At 58.6% G+C, this 14,147-nt stretch overlaps 1 protein-coding gene across 1 annotated transcript; it reads left to right on the top strand.

Moving 5' to 3' along the window:
• Window positions 1-2,004: 2,004 nt before the first annotated feature.
• On the top strand, window positions 2,005-13,531 carry PYGM (glycogen phosphorylase, muscle associated). Its single transcript, XM_059146307.1, has 20 exons — window positions 2,005-2,345; window positions 3,376-3,477; window positions 3,573-3,651; window positions 3,743-3,846; window positions 4,243-4,374; window positions 5,642-5,753; window positions 5,848-5,930; window positions 6,518-6,661; window positions 6,988-7,080; window positions 7,309-7,455; window positions 7,645-7,808; window positions 8,142-8,256; window positions 9,027-9,128; window positions 9,462-9,609; window positions 9,908-9,966; window positions 10,095-10,236; window positions 10,597-10,804; window positions 12,584-12,718; window positions 12,929-12,995; window positions 13,108-13,531. Exons 1-20 carry the CDS (start codon window positions 2,103-2,105, stop codon window positions 13,255-13,257), a joined length of 2,529 nt encoding a protein of 842 aa, XP_059002290.1. The 5' UTR covers window positions 2,005-2,102; the 3' UTR covers window positions 13,258-13,531.
• Window positions 13,532-14,147: the final 616 nt, after the last annotated feature.

Raw genomic sequence — 14,147 nt, 5'->3', positions numbered from 1 at the left:
GTGGGTCCAGGGCACTGCCACAGTGAGGGTGTGGAGCGAGAGCACAGGTAGCAGGCCCCAGGGAGCACTGCACTAAGGAGACTCAGCCTGGCTCAGAGCAGCCTCTTGAGAGCAGGTCCAGGCCCAGCAGCCCCAGATGCTAGCCAAGTCCAGAGACCAGCTTCTCCGAGGGTGGGTGACCCTGCAGAGGCACAGCCCTGGCGGGGAGCCCTGAGGACGGGAGCTCGGGAGAGACAAGGGAGCCACCAGACACTACTGAAATAGAACGTACAAAAGACCAAAAGGAGAAACTGGAAAATACTGAGAAATTTCAAGTATTCTATATTCCCACTACATCTGTGTAGGCACACTTGGGTGTTTTCCTTCTCTTTTTTCTCACTTTGAAGCATGGCAGCTATGGGAGATGAACACCGTAATGTCATCTGGGGGCAGGGGAGGGCAGTGCCCCCCCACTAAGACTGTCCCTCCAGGGCTGGGTCTGCTGTGGCTCAGAATGTCCTCCCAAGACAGCTCGGCCTTCCCCCGAAACCAGGCTCTCGGTAGCACCCTACAGCTGTCTAGGCCTCTGACCTGCTTCCTTGGTCCTCAGACCAGAACACCCAGTTCCTCTCCACCAGCCCACTGCCCAGCGAGGCCCAGGCATCCTCTGAAATAGCACAAAGCCCTGGGCCCCTTTTGCTCAAAGAACAAAGCAGGAACCAGTCGCCTCCACAAGAGTAGGAGGCAGCCGCTGGAGGAGGCAGGAATTTATATTCTCATTTGAGAGTATAAATTGGATGAAGGCATTCGCAGCCCAGAAAAGTAAAGCAACCTGCTTGAGGTCACACAGCAAATCAGTGCTGGGGCTGGGGCATAAGCAGTGGACTGGGGACAGTCCCATACCTGCCCTGCCATGAAGATGAGTGGGTGGTGGTGGTCAAGTCCCAGGTGCAGAGGCTCCCATTTTACAGGTGAGGTCACAGCTGTGAATCCTGACCCATATGTGGCCCCGAGTGGGAGGGAGGTCTCCAGTGACCCGGCAGCTGCATCACAGGGAGACCTCATACCACTGGCCGTTTTCAGGAGTTGGTGGAGGATGCTTGTGTATTCTGCCACCGCAGGCCCAGGACTACAGTTCCCAGAGGCCCCTGCTCTAGGCTGGCAGCCCCTAGCCAAAACTGGCCTGTAATCTGACTGTCAGCCTTCTCAGAAGGTCACTACAGAGCTCCTTGAAGGACAGCAACAGGGGCAACTCTGGGAGGCTCGACTTCGGTGGGGGTGAGGGGAGCAGGAGCCTTGTCCCAGGCGACCTCTTCCATACCACCCCCCGGAACCCAGTGTCCTGGTCCCCCTTCTCTCAGGCACCCAGTGTCATTTGCTGGCTACTCCTCTTCTGTTCAGCTGACCCTCAGCCCCTGGCCCTTAAGCCTACATGGGGGTGTCGTGGTCCCCAGTGCCACCGCATAGGACCTCTCCGCAGGCCTCCCCCCTTCCCTGGGGAGGGCCACCATGGAAGCTTGGCCAGAGGTCTTCTGGATTGGAACTGGCCGGCTTTGGACAAATGTCTAAAACAGCAGCCAGGCTGCTCTGAGGATGGCTTCGCCTCCTGCTGCCTGTCCCCCCCACAGCCCTCCTTGGCTTCTCCTGGAGCCCCGAAGAGGCCGAAACCTGGCTTCACTCTTCCTCCACAACCCAAGGAAAGGACCCTTTAGCCTCCTGGTTAAAGGCACAGTCCCCGAGCTCCAGAGAAGCCTCAGGCCTCTCAGGGGTGACAGGCAGCTGTACCCAGTCTCTGACCCCACAAGAGGCAGAGGCGGGGGCAGCGGACCCCAGCGTGCGAGGCCTGCAGGAAGTGGGTCAGCACAGGGCTGTGAATGAGCCAGGCTGCCCGCTCTCCTGGCCCCTTTCCCTTCTCCCTCCCTCGCCCCCAAAATAGCTCCCCGAGCAGCCAGGCCAAGACCCTCCCATCGCAGGGGGAGGCGGGGCGGGCCTCCGGGGAGCCAGGCTTATAAAACCCCAGGCAGCCGGGGGATCTCCACACCCCCTGGCTGGAGGCACGGCAGAGGCCGCTTGTCCACCCCCCCGCCCCCCCCACCGTCAGTCCGGCCCGCCCTCCCGCAGCCATGTCCCGGCCCCTGTCGGACCAGGACAGGAGGAAGCAAATCAGTGTGCGCGGCCTGGCCGGCGTGGAGAATGTCACCGAGCTCAAGAAGAACTTCAACCGGCACCTGCATTTCACACTCGTGAAGGACCGTAATGTGGCCACCCCCAGAGACTACTACTTCGCGCTGGCCCACACCGTGCGCGACCACCTCGTGGGCCGCTGGATCCGCACGCAGCAGCACTACTACGAGAAGGACCCCAAGGTGCTGCTTGGGGCGCCTGGGGGTGGGGAATGGGCTGTGGGAGGAGCCCAGGGATCTTGGCAAAGCAGCGGCTCTCTGTGGGGTCAGGGGTTTTTGCGGTGAAATAAAGGGGCCTTCCAGGTTGCTGACGTTGGAGGCGCAGGAGTGCCAAGGGGAGCTGGGGCTGGGACAACCCCGGGCCAAGAAACCTGGGTGGGGGGTGGCGGAGACAAGTTTGGGGAGCTCAGATCAGGCTGAGCCAGATCAGATCAGAGAGCGGAGGGGCTTCTGGTGGTCGGGAAGATCCCTGCGGCCTGGGTTGGACCTGGAGTGGAAGGCCAGGTCGTTAAATTTGAGAGTGGTGTCCCTGTGCCACCGGTGGGGCTGGTGCGCCACTGCGGACAGCTGGGGTAGTGAGATCAAGTGTCTGCTGGGGTCATGGTAAATGTCAGCAACCCGACACTCCTGGGCAGGGGAGGAGGAGGGCCAGGCGAGTGGGCCAGGGAGGGGACCTAGGAAACCAAGAGGCCAGGCACCCTCAGCATCCTCTGTCCTCTTCTTGGGGCCGAGGCTCGAGGATCAAGGGGAACGGGGGAACCTCAAGGACAGGAGGTGGCCCACTCTAGCCATGAGTGAGTCACAGTGACCTTGAGCAAATGACTGGTTTCTCTGCATCTTGGCCTTCCCCTCTGGCGGAGGACTTGGAGGGGCTTCTCTGCATCCTGACTCCCCTGGGGGTCAAGGGGAGGCTTGTGTGCGCCAGTGGGGGTTCTCACCTCTTCTACGCACCTCAGTCACCGAGGTAGCTAGGGCAGCCCCATTTTCCGGGGCAGGAGACTGAAGCTCAGAGAAGAAAAGCGAAGTGTCCCAAGTCAGAGGAAATGCTAGACCGGAACTTTCCTGATGGGTTTGGAAGCCTGTAATGAAAAGAAAATAAGTGGAGACAGGGCTGGCACATGCTGGGCCTGAGGAGGGGACTTCAGGGGTGAGAGGCCTGGGCAAATGCCGCTGGGCTGCCCTGATCCTTCCCCGCACCTGTCTCTCCGGGCAGAGGATCTACTACCTGTCTCTAGAGTTCTACATGGGACGGACACTACAAAACACCATGGTGAACCTGGCCTTGGAGAACGCCTGTGATGAGGCCACCTATCAGGTGTGGAGGGGGCTGGGAGTGGGGCAAGCTGAGGAATTGGGGGATTCACCTGCTGGCCCTTGGCCTTGACCACTGCCACACCCTCCCCCCTCCAGCTGGGCCTGGACATGGAGGAGCTGGAGGAGATTGAGGAGGACGCGGGGCTGGGCAACGGGGGCCTGGGCCGGCTGGCCGGTAAGCAAGTGGGCAGGGTGGCCGGGGAGGGGTGGACAGAAGAGCTGCTTTCTGCCAGGTCCCTGACACCCACCTCCCTACAAACCCCTAGCCTGCTTTCTGGACTCCATGGCAACGCTGGGCCTGGCTGCCTACGGCTATGGGATCCGCTATGAGTTTGGGATTTTTAACCAGAAGATCTGCGGGGGCTGGCAGGTGAGCAGCCTTGGGCCCTGGCCTTGTGGGGACCCAGACATGATGGAGAGGACTCCCACTGGGTCATCCACCTCCAGAGAGATCCAGAACCAAACTCGGCTTTGACAGAAAGCATCCTATACCTTCTCCCTGGCACCCCCTTGCCCCAAAACCTGCTGGTCACTCTTGGAACGGGTGGTCCATGCCTGTGGACATGTCAGACTCCCATACACATGCTGCGTCCCATCGGTTACCCCACCAGTCCAGGGACCCACTCCAGGGCCCTTAATTTACACTTTAGAGAGGGCACACCAGGGCCTGGCTCCTGCCCTATCCACTATCCCCTGTGATGTGAGTCTGGGTCTGAGCCTGGGTCTGACGCTGCCTCCCTTTCTCCCCAACCTGCCTTGGGCTCAGATGGAGGAGGCTGATGACTGGCTTCGCTATGGAAACCCCTGGGAGAAGGCCCGACCTGAATTCACGCTGCCGGTGCACTTCTATGGCCGAGTGGAGCACACCAGCCAGGGGGCCAAGTGGGTGGACACACAGGTGAGGGAGTGGGGGGAGCCCCCAGTGAGAAGAAAGTGGGGAGGAGGCGGCTCTGGAAGAAGTCGAGGAGATACAGGGCAGGAGCCTGGAGGCTCCTGGGCCCAGTGCTATTTAGTGTGGAGGACACTGAGGCTCAGAGAGGTTAAGTGACTTACTCGAGGTCACATAGCTGGAGCCAGGAGAGGCGTGAGACAGGATCACAGAGGGGCCAGGCCAAGCACAGAGCCCAGGAGGAGGACAGAGACCACTCTGCTCCACCAGGACCCTTCCCCTGACCCAGCTCCTTTCTACCCCACAAGACTCATCCAAGGGTAATCACAGTGTCTTGACTCCTCAGCACCTTAAACCTGGTAGCTTGATGGGGAGCAAAGCAACAGCCCAGAGAAGGGAACAGGGTGAAAATGAAAACCCTGAGAGAGGAATTGACTTGTTCAAGGTCACCCAGGTTAGAGGGAGACCAGAGCCAAACCAGGTGTCTGAATCCCAGGCCTGTCAGTTCTCTCGCGGTGGCTGCAGGTCCTGATGGCTGCACAGAAACCTCTGGGCTTCAGACTCGGGCACCAGTTCCACTGATACGGTTCAGCGGGGGCTCCGGCAGCCTGCCTAGCTCTGTGCTCTTGGGTCAGTCCCTTCCCTCTCTGAGCTGCAGCTTCCGCTCCAATCAGGGGCTCAGTGACTTAGTGCTGGGGAGAAGGGGTGCCACCCCTGGGGGATGTGATGTGCCCCCCGCCCTGTGGTAGCAGGAGCCATTGGCAGCAATTACTGACGTTGGCTCATCACGGGAGGTGGGGCCGGCCTTAGTCACTGCCGATTAGCCCTGTGGTCAACCAGGCATAAGCCCTTGGGATGGACTTGACATCTGTGTCCCCTTCAGCCGGGTCCCAGGCTCCTCCAGCCTTCTCATGAGCCCGGGGGCATCCTCTAGGTTGCGCTCAGGCCAGACGGGCCAACTCATCCCCAATCCCTTCGGGGTGGCCCCCAACAGAGCCCACCTCTGGAATCTGGGCTCCTCACTGCCCCCTGTAACCCTCACAAGCAGTCAGGCAAGATGGGATGGGCGGGTATGGGGAGGTCCTGGGGGGCGTCCTCTACGGATGACATCCAGAGAGGTTCAGAGGCTTGTTCACGGTCACCCCGAGCTGGCACGAGAACCCGGGGTTAGGAGTTGGCAGAGCACAGGGACAAAGACTGGAACTCCAGCTCTCAGAGCCCCACGAGTCGCGTGGCCGAGGCCCAGCTCCTGAAACCAAGCCCAACACCCCTGCAGGTGGTGCTGGCCATGCCCTACGACACTCCGGTGCCCGGCTATCGCAACAACATCGTCAACACCATGCGCCTGTGGTCGGCCAAGGCCCCCAATGACTTCAACCTCAAGGACTGTGAGTCCAGCCCCAGCTGCCAGCAGCCCCCCCCCCACCAACCCCGGCCCCCACTCAGCCCCAGCCTGACGCTGTCCCCACTGTTACCCCTTAGTCAACGTCGGTGGCTACATCCAAGCAGTGCTGGACCGAAACCTTGCTGAGAACATCTCGCGTGTCCTGTACCCGAATGACAACGTATGTCACCTCCTGGGCTGCGACAGGAAGCCTGAGGGCCTGGGAGAGGGCGAAGACCGGGAGGGACCGTCTCTGGGAGCCCTAGTCACACCCAGGACATATTTTTTGGTTTTTAAGTTTGTTTATTTTATTTTAAGTTTATATTTTAAGTTTGTTTACACCCAATGTGGGGCTTGAACTCGCGACCCAGAGATGGAGAGTCATGTGCTTTTCTGACTGAGCAAGCCATGTGCCCTGCACCCTGGGACCTGTGTGTCCTGTTCCCCTCCCCTACCTCGCCGAGTTCTTTAAGAGGACACCTAAGTCCTGGGGACAGCGAGTTAGGCAGGGCACTTTGGAGGGGCCGCTCTTGACCAGCGAAGGCGCTGACAGTGCGCTCGGTCCTTGTGTGGCCCCTCCTCCTAACACCGTCCTCCTCACCACTTCTTGGTGGGTGAAAGACCCCTGGGCGCCGGAGGTGCGGCTGTTCACGGCTCATGGGTCTCGGGGAGGGCAGGAGCCTCCTGGCCACGCCCACCGCAGCATTAGCAGCATGGCCCCCCAACCATCACCTCAACTTGCTTAGCCTTGCCTTGAACTCTCCCCAGTTCTTTGAGGGGAAGGAGCTGCGTCTGAAGCAGGAGTACTTTGTCGTGGCCGCCACCCTCCAGGACATCATCCGCCGCTTCAAGTCCTCCAAGTTCGGGTGCCGCGACCCTGTGCGCACGAGCTTCGATGCCTTTCCAGACAAGGTGCCAGGGGCCGGGGAGGGTCCCTCTCTACACCTCCCATGAAGTGTGCGACGCCACCTCTCCCCTCCAGTCTCGGCCTGCCCCACTCACTTTGTAGGTGAGGCAGTAGAGGCTGAGGGTGCCCTGCCCAGGATCCTCAATCCATGGGCACATAACCTGAGGACTGTCCCTCTCCTCCTGCCCACAGCTGCCCCTCTGAGGGCTTCTACCCCCAGCTCAGCCCTGGGGCCATGGGGGCCCTTAGAGGGGTGCGCTGAGGGGACAAAGCACAGGGATCATAGCCAAGGTTTGGTTCCCAGACTGACCCCCAGGCCCCCTCGCCACAGGTGGCCATCCAGCTGAATGACACCCACCCCTCCTTGGCCATCCCTGAGCTGATGAGGATCCTGGTGGACCTGGAGCGGCTGGACTGGGACAAGGTAGGCTTTCGGACCCCTCCTCCCCTGCGACTGACCCTCTCTCTGTCCCAGGGTTCCCTTCCTGGTCTGGGAGGTGGAAAAATGCGAGTGCAGACCCCCGAAACAGAGAGCAGTGTGAGGCCTCGAGGGAGAGTGTCCTAGAACCCAGGCTCCGGGCTGCATGCTGTATGGGGAGAGCCATGGTGGTTAGGCCCTGGGGTTCCTGACTCCCCCAATCCTGCCCATCAGGCCTGGGACGTGACGGTCAGGACCTGCGCCTACACCAACCATACTGTGCTGCCGGAGGCCCTGGAGCGCTGGCCCGTGCATCTCATTGAGACGCTGCTGCCCCGCCACCTCCAGATCATCTATGAGATCAACCAGCGCTTCCTGAATGTGAGGGGAGGAGGCTTGGAGTCGGGTGGGGGCGGATCGAAGGGGAGGCATTGGGGAGGTGGGCTGTGCAGGGCTGCTGCCTCAGGCATCCTGACATTAGCGCGGAGGGCTGTGGGCGGAGCTCTGGGGGTACTGGGCTGGGGACCTGGGTTCCATGTCTGTACCTGAGCTCTGGGCTCTCCCGAACAGCGGGTGGCAGCTGCGTTCCCAGGCGATGTAGACCGGCTGCGGCGCATGTCGCTAGTGGAGGAGGGCGCAGTGAAGCGCATCAACATGGCCCACCTATGCATCGCCGGTTCTCACGCGGTCAATGGTGTGGCTCGCATCCACTCGGAGATCCTCAAGAAGACCATGTGAGACACCTCCCTTCCTCCCCCGGGCCCCGCCCCTCTGTCCCCGCCCCTCCCTCTGGCCCCTCTGTGAGATTCCCGCCTCCCACTGGCCCCACCCCCAACTGGTCCCGCCCCCGGTCCACCTCCTTGGTTTACAGGCTTGGCTCCCTTGCTACCTGACCCCGGCCGGCCCTTTGCACAGGTAGCACGGTTTTTTAGAAGGGTCATGACCCCGATGTCCAGAACAGTTCTGTCCCCAGATGGCCTCTCTCAGCAAGAAACCAGAGTAGGGCCTCAGGGAGGAGGCCTTCCTCCCACAGGGACCAGTACTGACCCTCCAACCCCATCCTGCAGCTTCAAGGACTTCTACGAGCTGGAGCCTCATAAGTTCCAGAATAAGACCAACGGCATCACCCCTCGTCGCTGGCTAGTTCTGTGTAACCCTGGGCTGGCAGAGGTCATTGCTGAGGTGAGAGGTCACTGTATGGCCAGGAGGGGTCAACACCGGTCACTGCAGGGATCAGTTGTGTATGGACCAGTCACTGTAGGGGTTCCCCCACCCCCGGAAGGGCTGAAATCTATCCTGCTCTGCGTTCCCCAAACCTGCCATGTGCCTGGAGGAGGGGGACCATTTTCTTTCTTTCTTTTCTTTTTTTAAAGATTATTTATTTATTTGACAGAGAGAGAGAAAAATCACAAGTAGGCAGAAGTAGGCAGAGAGGCAGGCAGAGAGAGAGGGGGAAGCAGAGAGCCCGATGTGGGGTTCAATCCCAGTCCCCTGAGATCATAACCTGAGCTGCAGGCAGAGGCTTAACCCACTGAGCCACCCAGGTGGGGTGAGGGATGGGGGACCATTTTTTTGTTTGTGTGAAGTTGCTCTGTGGGCTAGTGGAGGCCTGACTGTGGTCGACAAGGTGGGAGTTCCTAGTCTAATGGAGAAGGTCGTCAGCAGGTCCCATCTGAAGTGAGACCGGCAGGCGGCAGAGACAGTGAGCAGAGCCTTAAGGTCATTGCCCATCTAAGGACAAGGCCAGGAGGAAGACCTCCTGGGGTCAAGTGGGGTCAGTCATCAGAGGTCAAGGTCCGGAGGGAAGAGGGCTGTGCACACACCAAGACCCTGCTGGGAGGCTCTAGAAAGAGGGGCTATCTGCAGGGGACAGGGCTCCATTGACCTGGAAAGGGACCCCTCGATGAAGGTGGATGCGGCAGGGACAGAGGCCTGACTGCCCTCTCCCACAGCGCATTGGGGAGGACTATATCTCAGACCTGGACCAGCTGCGCAAACTGCTCTCTTTTGTGGATGATGAAGCCTTTATCCGGGATGTAGCCAAAGTGAAGCAGGTAGGCAGGGTGGTCGCCTGGGACGCTCACGCTGGGGTGGGAGGGAGCGTGCCAGAGGTGCTGCGTGCCTGGTTCCGGGAATGGCCAGTGGAGCCCATCTCTCCTGCAATCTCAGGCTCCTGGTAGAAGTTGCCTGGAGTCCATGGCAGGAAGGCATCATCTGATCGCCCTGGAAGAGTGCTGACATTGATTAGTGATGTCTGCTGTGGGGCAGCCATGGAGAGGGGTGGCTAGTGAGCCTCCCATCCTCTACCTTTCTGGAAAGGAAACGACACTGTGGGGTTTCCTGAGGCTGAGGCCTGTTGGTGAGCTCGTCCCCCTCCCTATCTTCAGGAAAACAAGCTAAAGTTTGCTGCGTACCTAGAGAAGGAATACAAAGTCCATATCAACCCCAACTCGCTCTTCGACATCCAGGTGAAGCGAATCCATGAATATAAACGCCAGCTTCTCAACTGTCTCCACATCATCACCCTGTACAACCGTGAGTGGCAGGGTGTCCTTCTGTCTCTTGGGGCTCCCCTCTGTGTGTACCCCATCCTTCCTGATCCATGTCTCTCTTTCGGCCTTGGGACACCTCTTGGGACATGGGATTATCCCTATTTCATAGATGGGCAAACTGAGGTTCAGAGAGGGGAAAATGGTGGCTCTGAGGTCACATAGCAAATGGTTGCCCAAATCAGGTCTACTGTGTCCTAGCCAGGGCCCAGGCTGGATGGGTGCTGTCCGGAGGTGTCACCCAGAAGGACGACCTGGCCCACTGACCTCTGTTTTCTCCACAGGCATCAAGCAGGATCCCAATAGGTTTGTCGTGCCCCGAACTGTGATGATTGGAGGCAAGGTGAGAAGCCAGGACGCAGACTGCAGCTCTGGTCCTTTGACACCCAGGCTGAGGTTGGCCTGGCTGGGTTGCAGGCTAGGGGGTAGGGGGCCGGGCTGTGGGGCTGAGCCCTGACTGTGCCCCCACAGGCTGCCCCTGGATACCACATGGCCAAGATGATCATCAAACTCATCACAGCCATTGGGGATGTGGTTAACCACGACCCAGTGGTAGGAGACCGCCTCCGTGTGATCTTCCTGGAGAACTACCGAGTCTCGCTGGCAGAGAAAGGTGGGGTGCCACCAGAAGGAGGCTCTGATGAGTACAGTGCCAGGAAGAGACATTGGTCACCTGTTCCTAGCCTACTGGCATTTGGAAGAATCTGGAGAGGACAAGGCTCAAATCACAAGGATGGCCCCCTCTCATGGTGGAATTTCAGGCAGATTTGCCCTTCAAGTCACACACACATAGTAGGGTGGGCGCGGGGATCTCCAAGCGGTGACAGGGGGCGGGTGGTAAGAGGGAGACTTGGACAGTGACTTCTGAAGGGTTGGGGTGGGGGAGGTGCTCGGAATCTGGGTAACTCCACAGTCCCCGGCTGAGGTGGGACTATTCCTGGAGCTGAACTCGTCCCCTGCTGTTGCCCCACAGTGATCCCAGCTGCTGACCTGTCCGAGCAGATCTCCACGGCAGGCACTGAGGCCTCAGGCACGGGCAACATGAAGTTCATGCTCAATGGGGCTCTGACTATCGGCACCATGGATGGGGCCAATGTGGAGATGGCAGAAGAAGCGGGAGAAGAGAACTTCTTCATCTTCGGCATGCGGGTGGAGGACGTGGAAAAGCTTGACCAGAGAGGGTATGGTGTGCGGGGGAAGGGCTCCAAAGTTCATGGTATGTGGGCAGGAGGCACCGAGGTGTGGCTACTGGAGGGTAGGGCTTGGGGGCCAGAGGGCATGCCTGGAAAGGCTGGCCCAGTCTGCGCAAGGTCTCGGTTTTGGCCCTCAGGATTCTGGAGAACTTTTGAGGTAACTTACGTGAGGTTAATCATGTAGGAAAAGAAAGGAGCCACACAGAACTGAAGGCAAAGGCAAAGAAAATTATATCAATCCTAGGATATGATATTATTTCCAGAATTTCTGGAAGTAAATTTCAATTCTGAGCTCCCTGGCAGTGGTGGCAAAAAGGGAAATACGAGCAGAGTACATAGAGCAGTGCTTGTGGTCAGAAATGCCATTCTTTGAAGCAGATATTTTCCTGGCTTTACATTTCTTAAAATTTATTTCAAAAATATATTTTTCCATATCATAAAAGCAAGACATGCTCCTGAATTGGAAACCTACAAACTACAAAGAATAAAATAACTGTCATTCATCATTTTGTCACCCATTTTTAAAGCCACAGCTCTTTTTCTACGTACTTACATGTGTGGGGGTATCTGAAAACGTTGGGACCCACGCCTGTACGATTTTGATGTCATCACATAATTTTGACTCCTGATGTCATTAAATAGTTTGTGAAATATTTTGAATGTCCGCATAGGGCTCCATTGTAACGGAGGTACCATCACTTACTGAACTGGTTCTATAGTGTTGGATATTAAGGTTGATTTCTGCTGTTCATCCTTGTAAATATCACTGCGTTGATCATCCTTTTATACCAATGTCCACATCTTTATTTCCTTAAGATAATGATCAGAGGAGAGTATGAGTTTTTTTTTTTTTTAAGTACGAGTTCTTAAGGCTCCTGGTGCATGTTGCGAAGTGGCTTTCCAGAAAGTTTCTACCGGTATACACTCCCACCAACTGCTTCTGAGGGCTGGTGTGAACTATGGAAAGGAAATTCCCCTGTTGGGCTTGACTAGGAAGTTCAGACTCTGTCCTTTGGACAGGAGGGAGACAGGAGGGAGACAGGACATGTTTTGAGCAAGACCCAACAGGCTCAGAAGCAGAGTCCCGATGGACAGTTTTGGCCGTGAGGTGGACACTGGGTGGCAGGGATGTGGGGGGCGGGCAAAGTGCAGGTGGGGGCATGGAGGGGCTGACACCGGAACCCCTGAGAAGAGAAGGGCGGTATCAGTGCTGGGATGGGGCTTAGGGATGTCCTCTGGCTCCCCGCCCCCTTGTATTTATGGCTTCTGACCCACTGCACCCACTCCCTGGCCTGGGTGGCTGGACAGACGTGCGGAGGGAAGGAAAGAGACGAGGCTGGCCTTGGGGAGGGTTTTGAGCCCAGGTGGCTGAGGGGTCTCGTGCTGCCTCAGAAAGTGGCCCACAGGAGTCAAGCGGGTGCGGGGCCGGTGATGATGAGCTCAGCTGGACAGTGGGTTTAAGGAGGTTCCCGAGGACGTGCCTGGGGCCTGAAGGCAGGTGGACTTGGGAGAGGGAGACCAGCCATTCAGGAATGAAACACACAGGTTAGTAGAGGTAGTGTGTGTGGGAGGAAGAGTACTTGGTTTAGGGCCTTGGCTCTGCTGCTCTGCAGGATGAAAAGCTGAGCAGAGAAGGGGGGAGGCCTCCAGGGAAGGACCCCAGAGGCCTGTGGCAGCCCCAGGGAGAGCAGCAGCCGCTGGGCCTGGAGGAGGAGCCAGGAACTCCTTTCCAGGGTGCAGACTGCTCTCCCCCCCACCCCCACCCAGATACAACGCCCAGGAGTACTATGACCGCATTCCTGAGCTTCGGCAGATCATCGAGCAGCTGAGCAGTGGCTTCTTCTCCCCCAAACAGCCGGACCTGTTCAAGGACATCGTCAACATGCTCATGCACCATGACCGGTGAGCGGACAGTCCAGGGAACGTGCAGCAGGAGCTGCCAGGCTGAACCCGGCTTGTGCGCCATGTGGAGAGGCTGTGCAGGGGTCCTGGGCAGTGGGGGCTAGGCTCTTTTGGAAGTAGCTCCATTCTCCTGGCCCCCAGAAGATCACTGGGACAGGATGGGTTTGGCCTTGACTTCCTGGAACTTCCTGCCTCTCTATTCCTTTCTAGGTTTAAAGTCTTTGCAGATTATGAAGACTACATTAAATGCCAGGAGAAAGTCAGTGCCTTGTACAAGGTGAGGCGTCCTGGGCCAGGGGTCGGCTAGGCTTTGGTGGCCCCGGCTGGGCGATGGTGGACGTTGGGGCACCCACTGGCAGGATGAACCAGAGCTCTCTTTTGGCCTGTAGAACCCAAGAGAGTGGACGAGGATGGTGATCCGGAACATAGCCACATCTGGCAAGTTCTCCAGCGACAGAACCATTGCTCAGTACGCCCGGGAGATCTGGGGCGTGGAGCCTTCACGCAAGCGCCTGCCAGCCCCGGACGAGAGCATCTGAGCCTCCAGACCCCAGACTGGCCCCTGAGTTTGTTTGCAATCCCTTGCACCAACCCCAGTTCTTCATCTGGAGGGTGGTACTGGAGTTAGATCTCCCAGCCTTTTCCTGGAACCCCCCTATTCACCCCCCCTCGCCGGCATCAAGATCCTAGTGTCCGGCGTGACTAAGGGCACTGCTCCCATCCTGGCCTCTGGCTCCCTGCCCCCTCCTATTTATGGGTCTGACCGACTGCAACCACTCCCCAATAAATTGATTCTCCTTGGGAGCCTCCTTACTCCCCTGTCTGTTGGGAAATATTTTTAGCTCCGGGCAGGCATCACAGCAGCTGCGCAGTCGCCACGCCTTACCGACCCCTCCACCAGCAGGTGCGTCCCTTGCGAAGGAGGGGGCAGCCCATGGGGGCGGGGCCCGAAACTCTCCAGCCTCCTTTCGGGAGTCACCTTCCACGCCTCTCTTCCCAGAGCTGTGTCCATACTAGGTCAGCGGCCTGCCAGGCTGGCCGAGGGCGGGGCCTCTCCTGGGTGGGGCCCCCCGGGGCCGGGAGCTGGGACTCCGGCAGAGGCCTCCGGGACTACCGAGGATCCACGCTGTCCCGGGCAGGACTTAGGAGGGGGAGGAGCCTGTGGGTGGTTGGCGCCTTTTTGACTCCGCCCTTAGCCCCGCCCCATTGCGGTGTTCAAGGGTCTCTAAGCAGGTAGCTACACTTGGTCTAAGGTCGGGGGAGTTAGGGCGGAGGACACTCACAGACCGTCTAGGCTAGGCCAGTGTTGCGCCCCCCCACACACTTTGGAGAAACTGAGGACCGGAAAGGGCCTGTTTCTGGGCCTCGTATTACCAAGATTGAGGTGTGGGGGAGGTACTGCCTCCCTAGCCCTGAGGCAGGAAAGGGC

Source organism: Mustela lutreola, chromosome 1, assembly GCF_030435805.1.
Source record: "Mustela lutreola isolate mMusLut2 chromosome 1, mMusLut2.pri, whole genome shotgun sequence".
Classification (NCBI taxonomy): domain Eukaryota; kingdom Metazoa; phylum Chordata; class Mammalia; order Carnivora; family Mustelidae; genus Mustela; species Mustela lutreola.
This window is presented reverse-complemented; position numbering and strand designations above follow the sequence as displayed.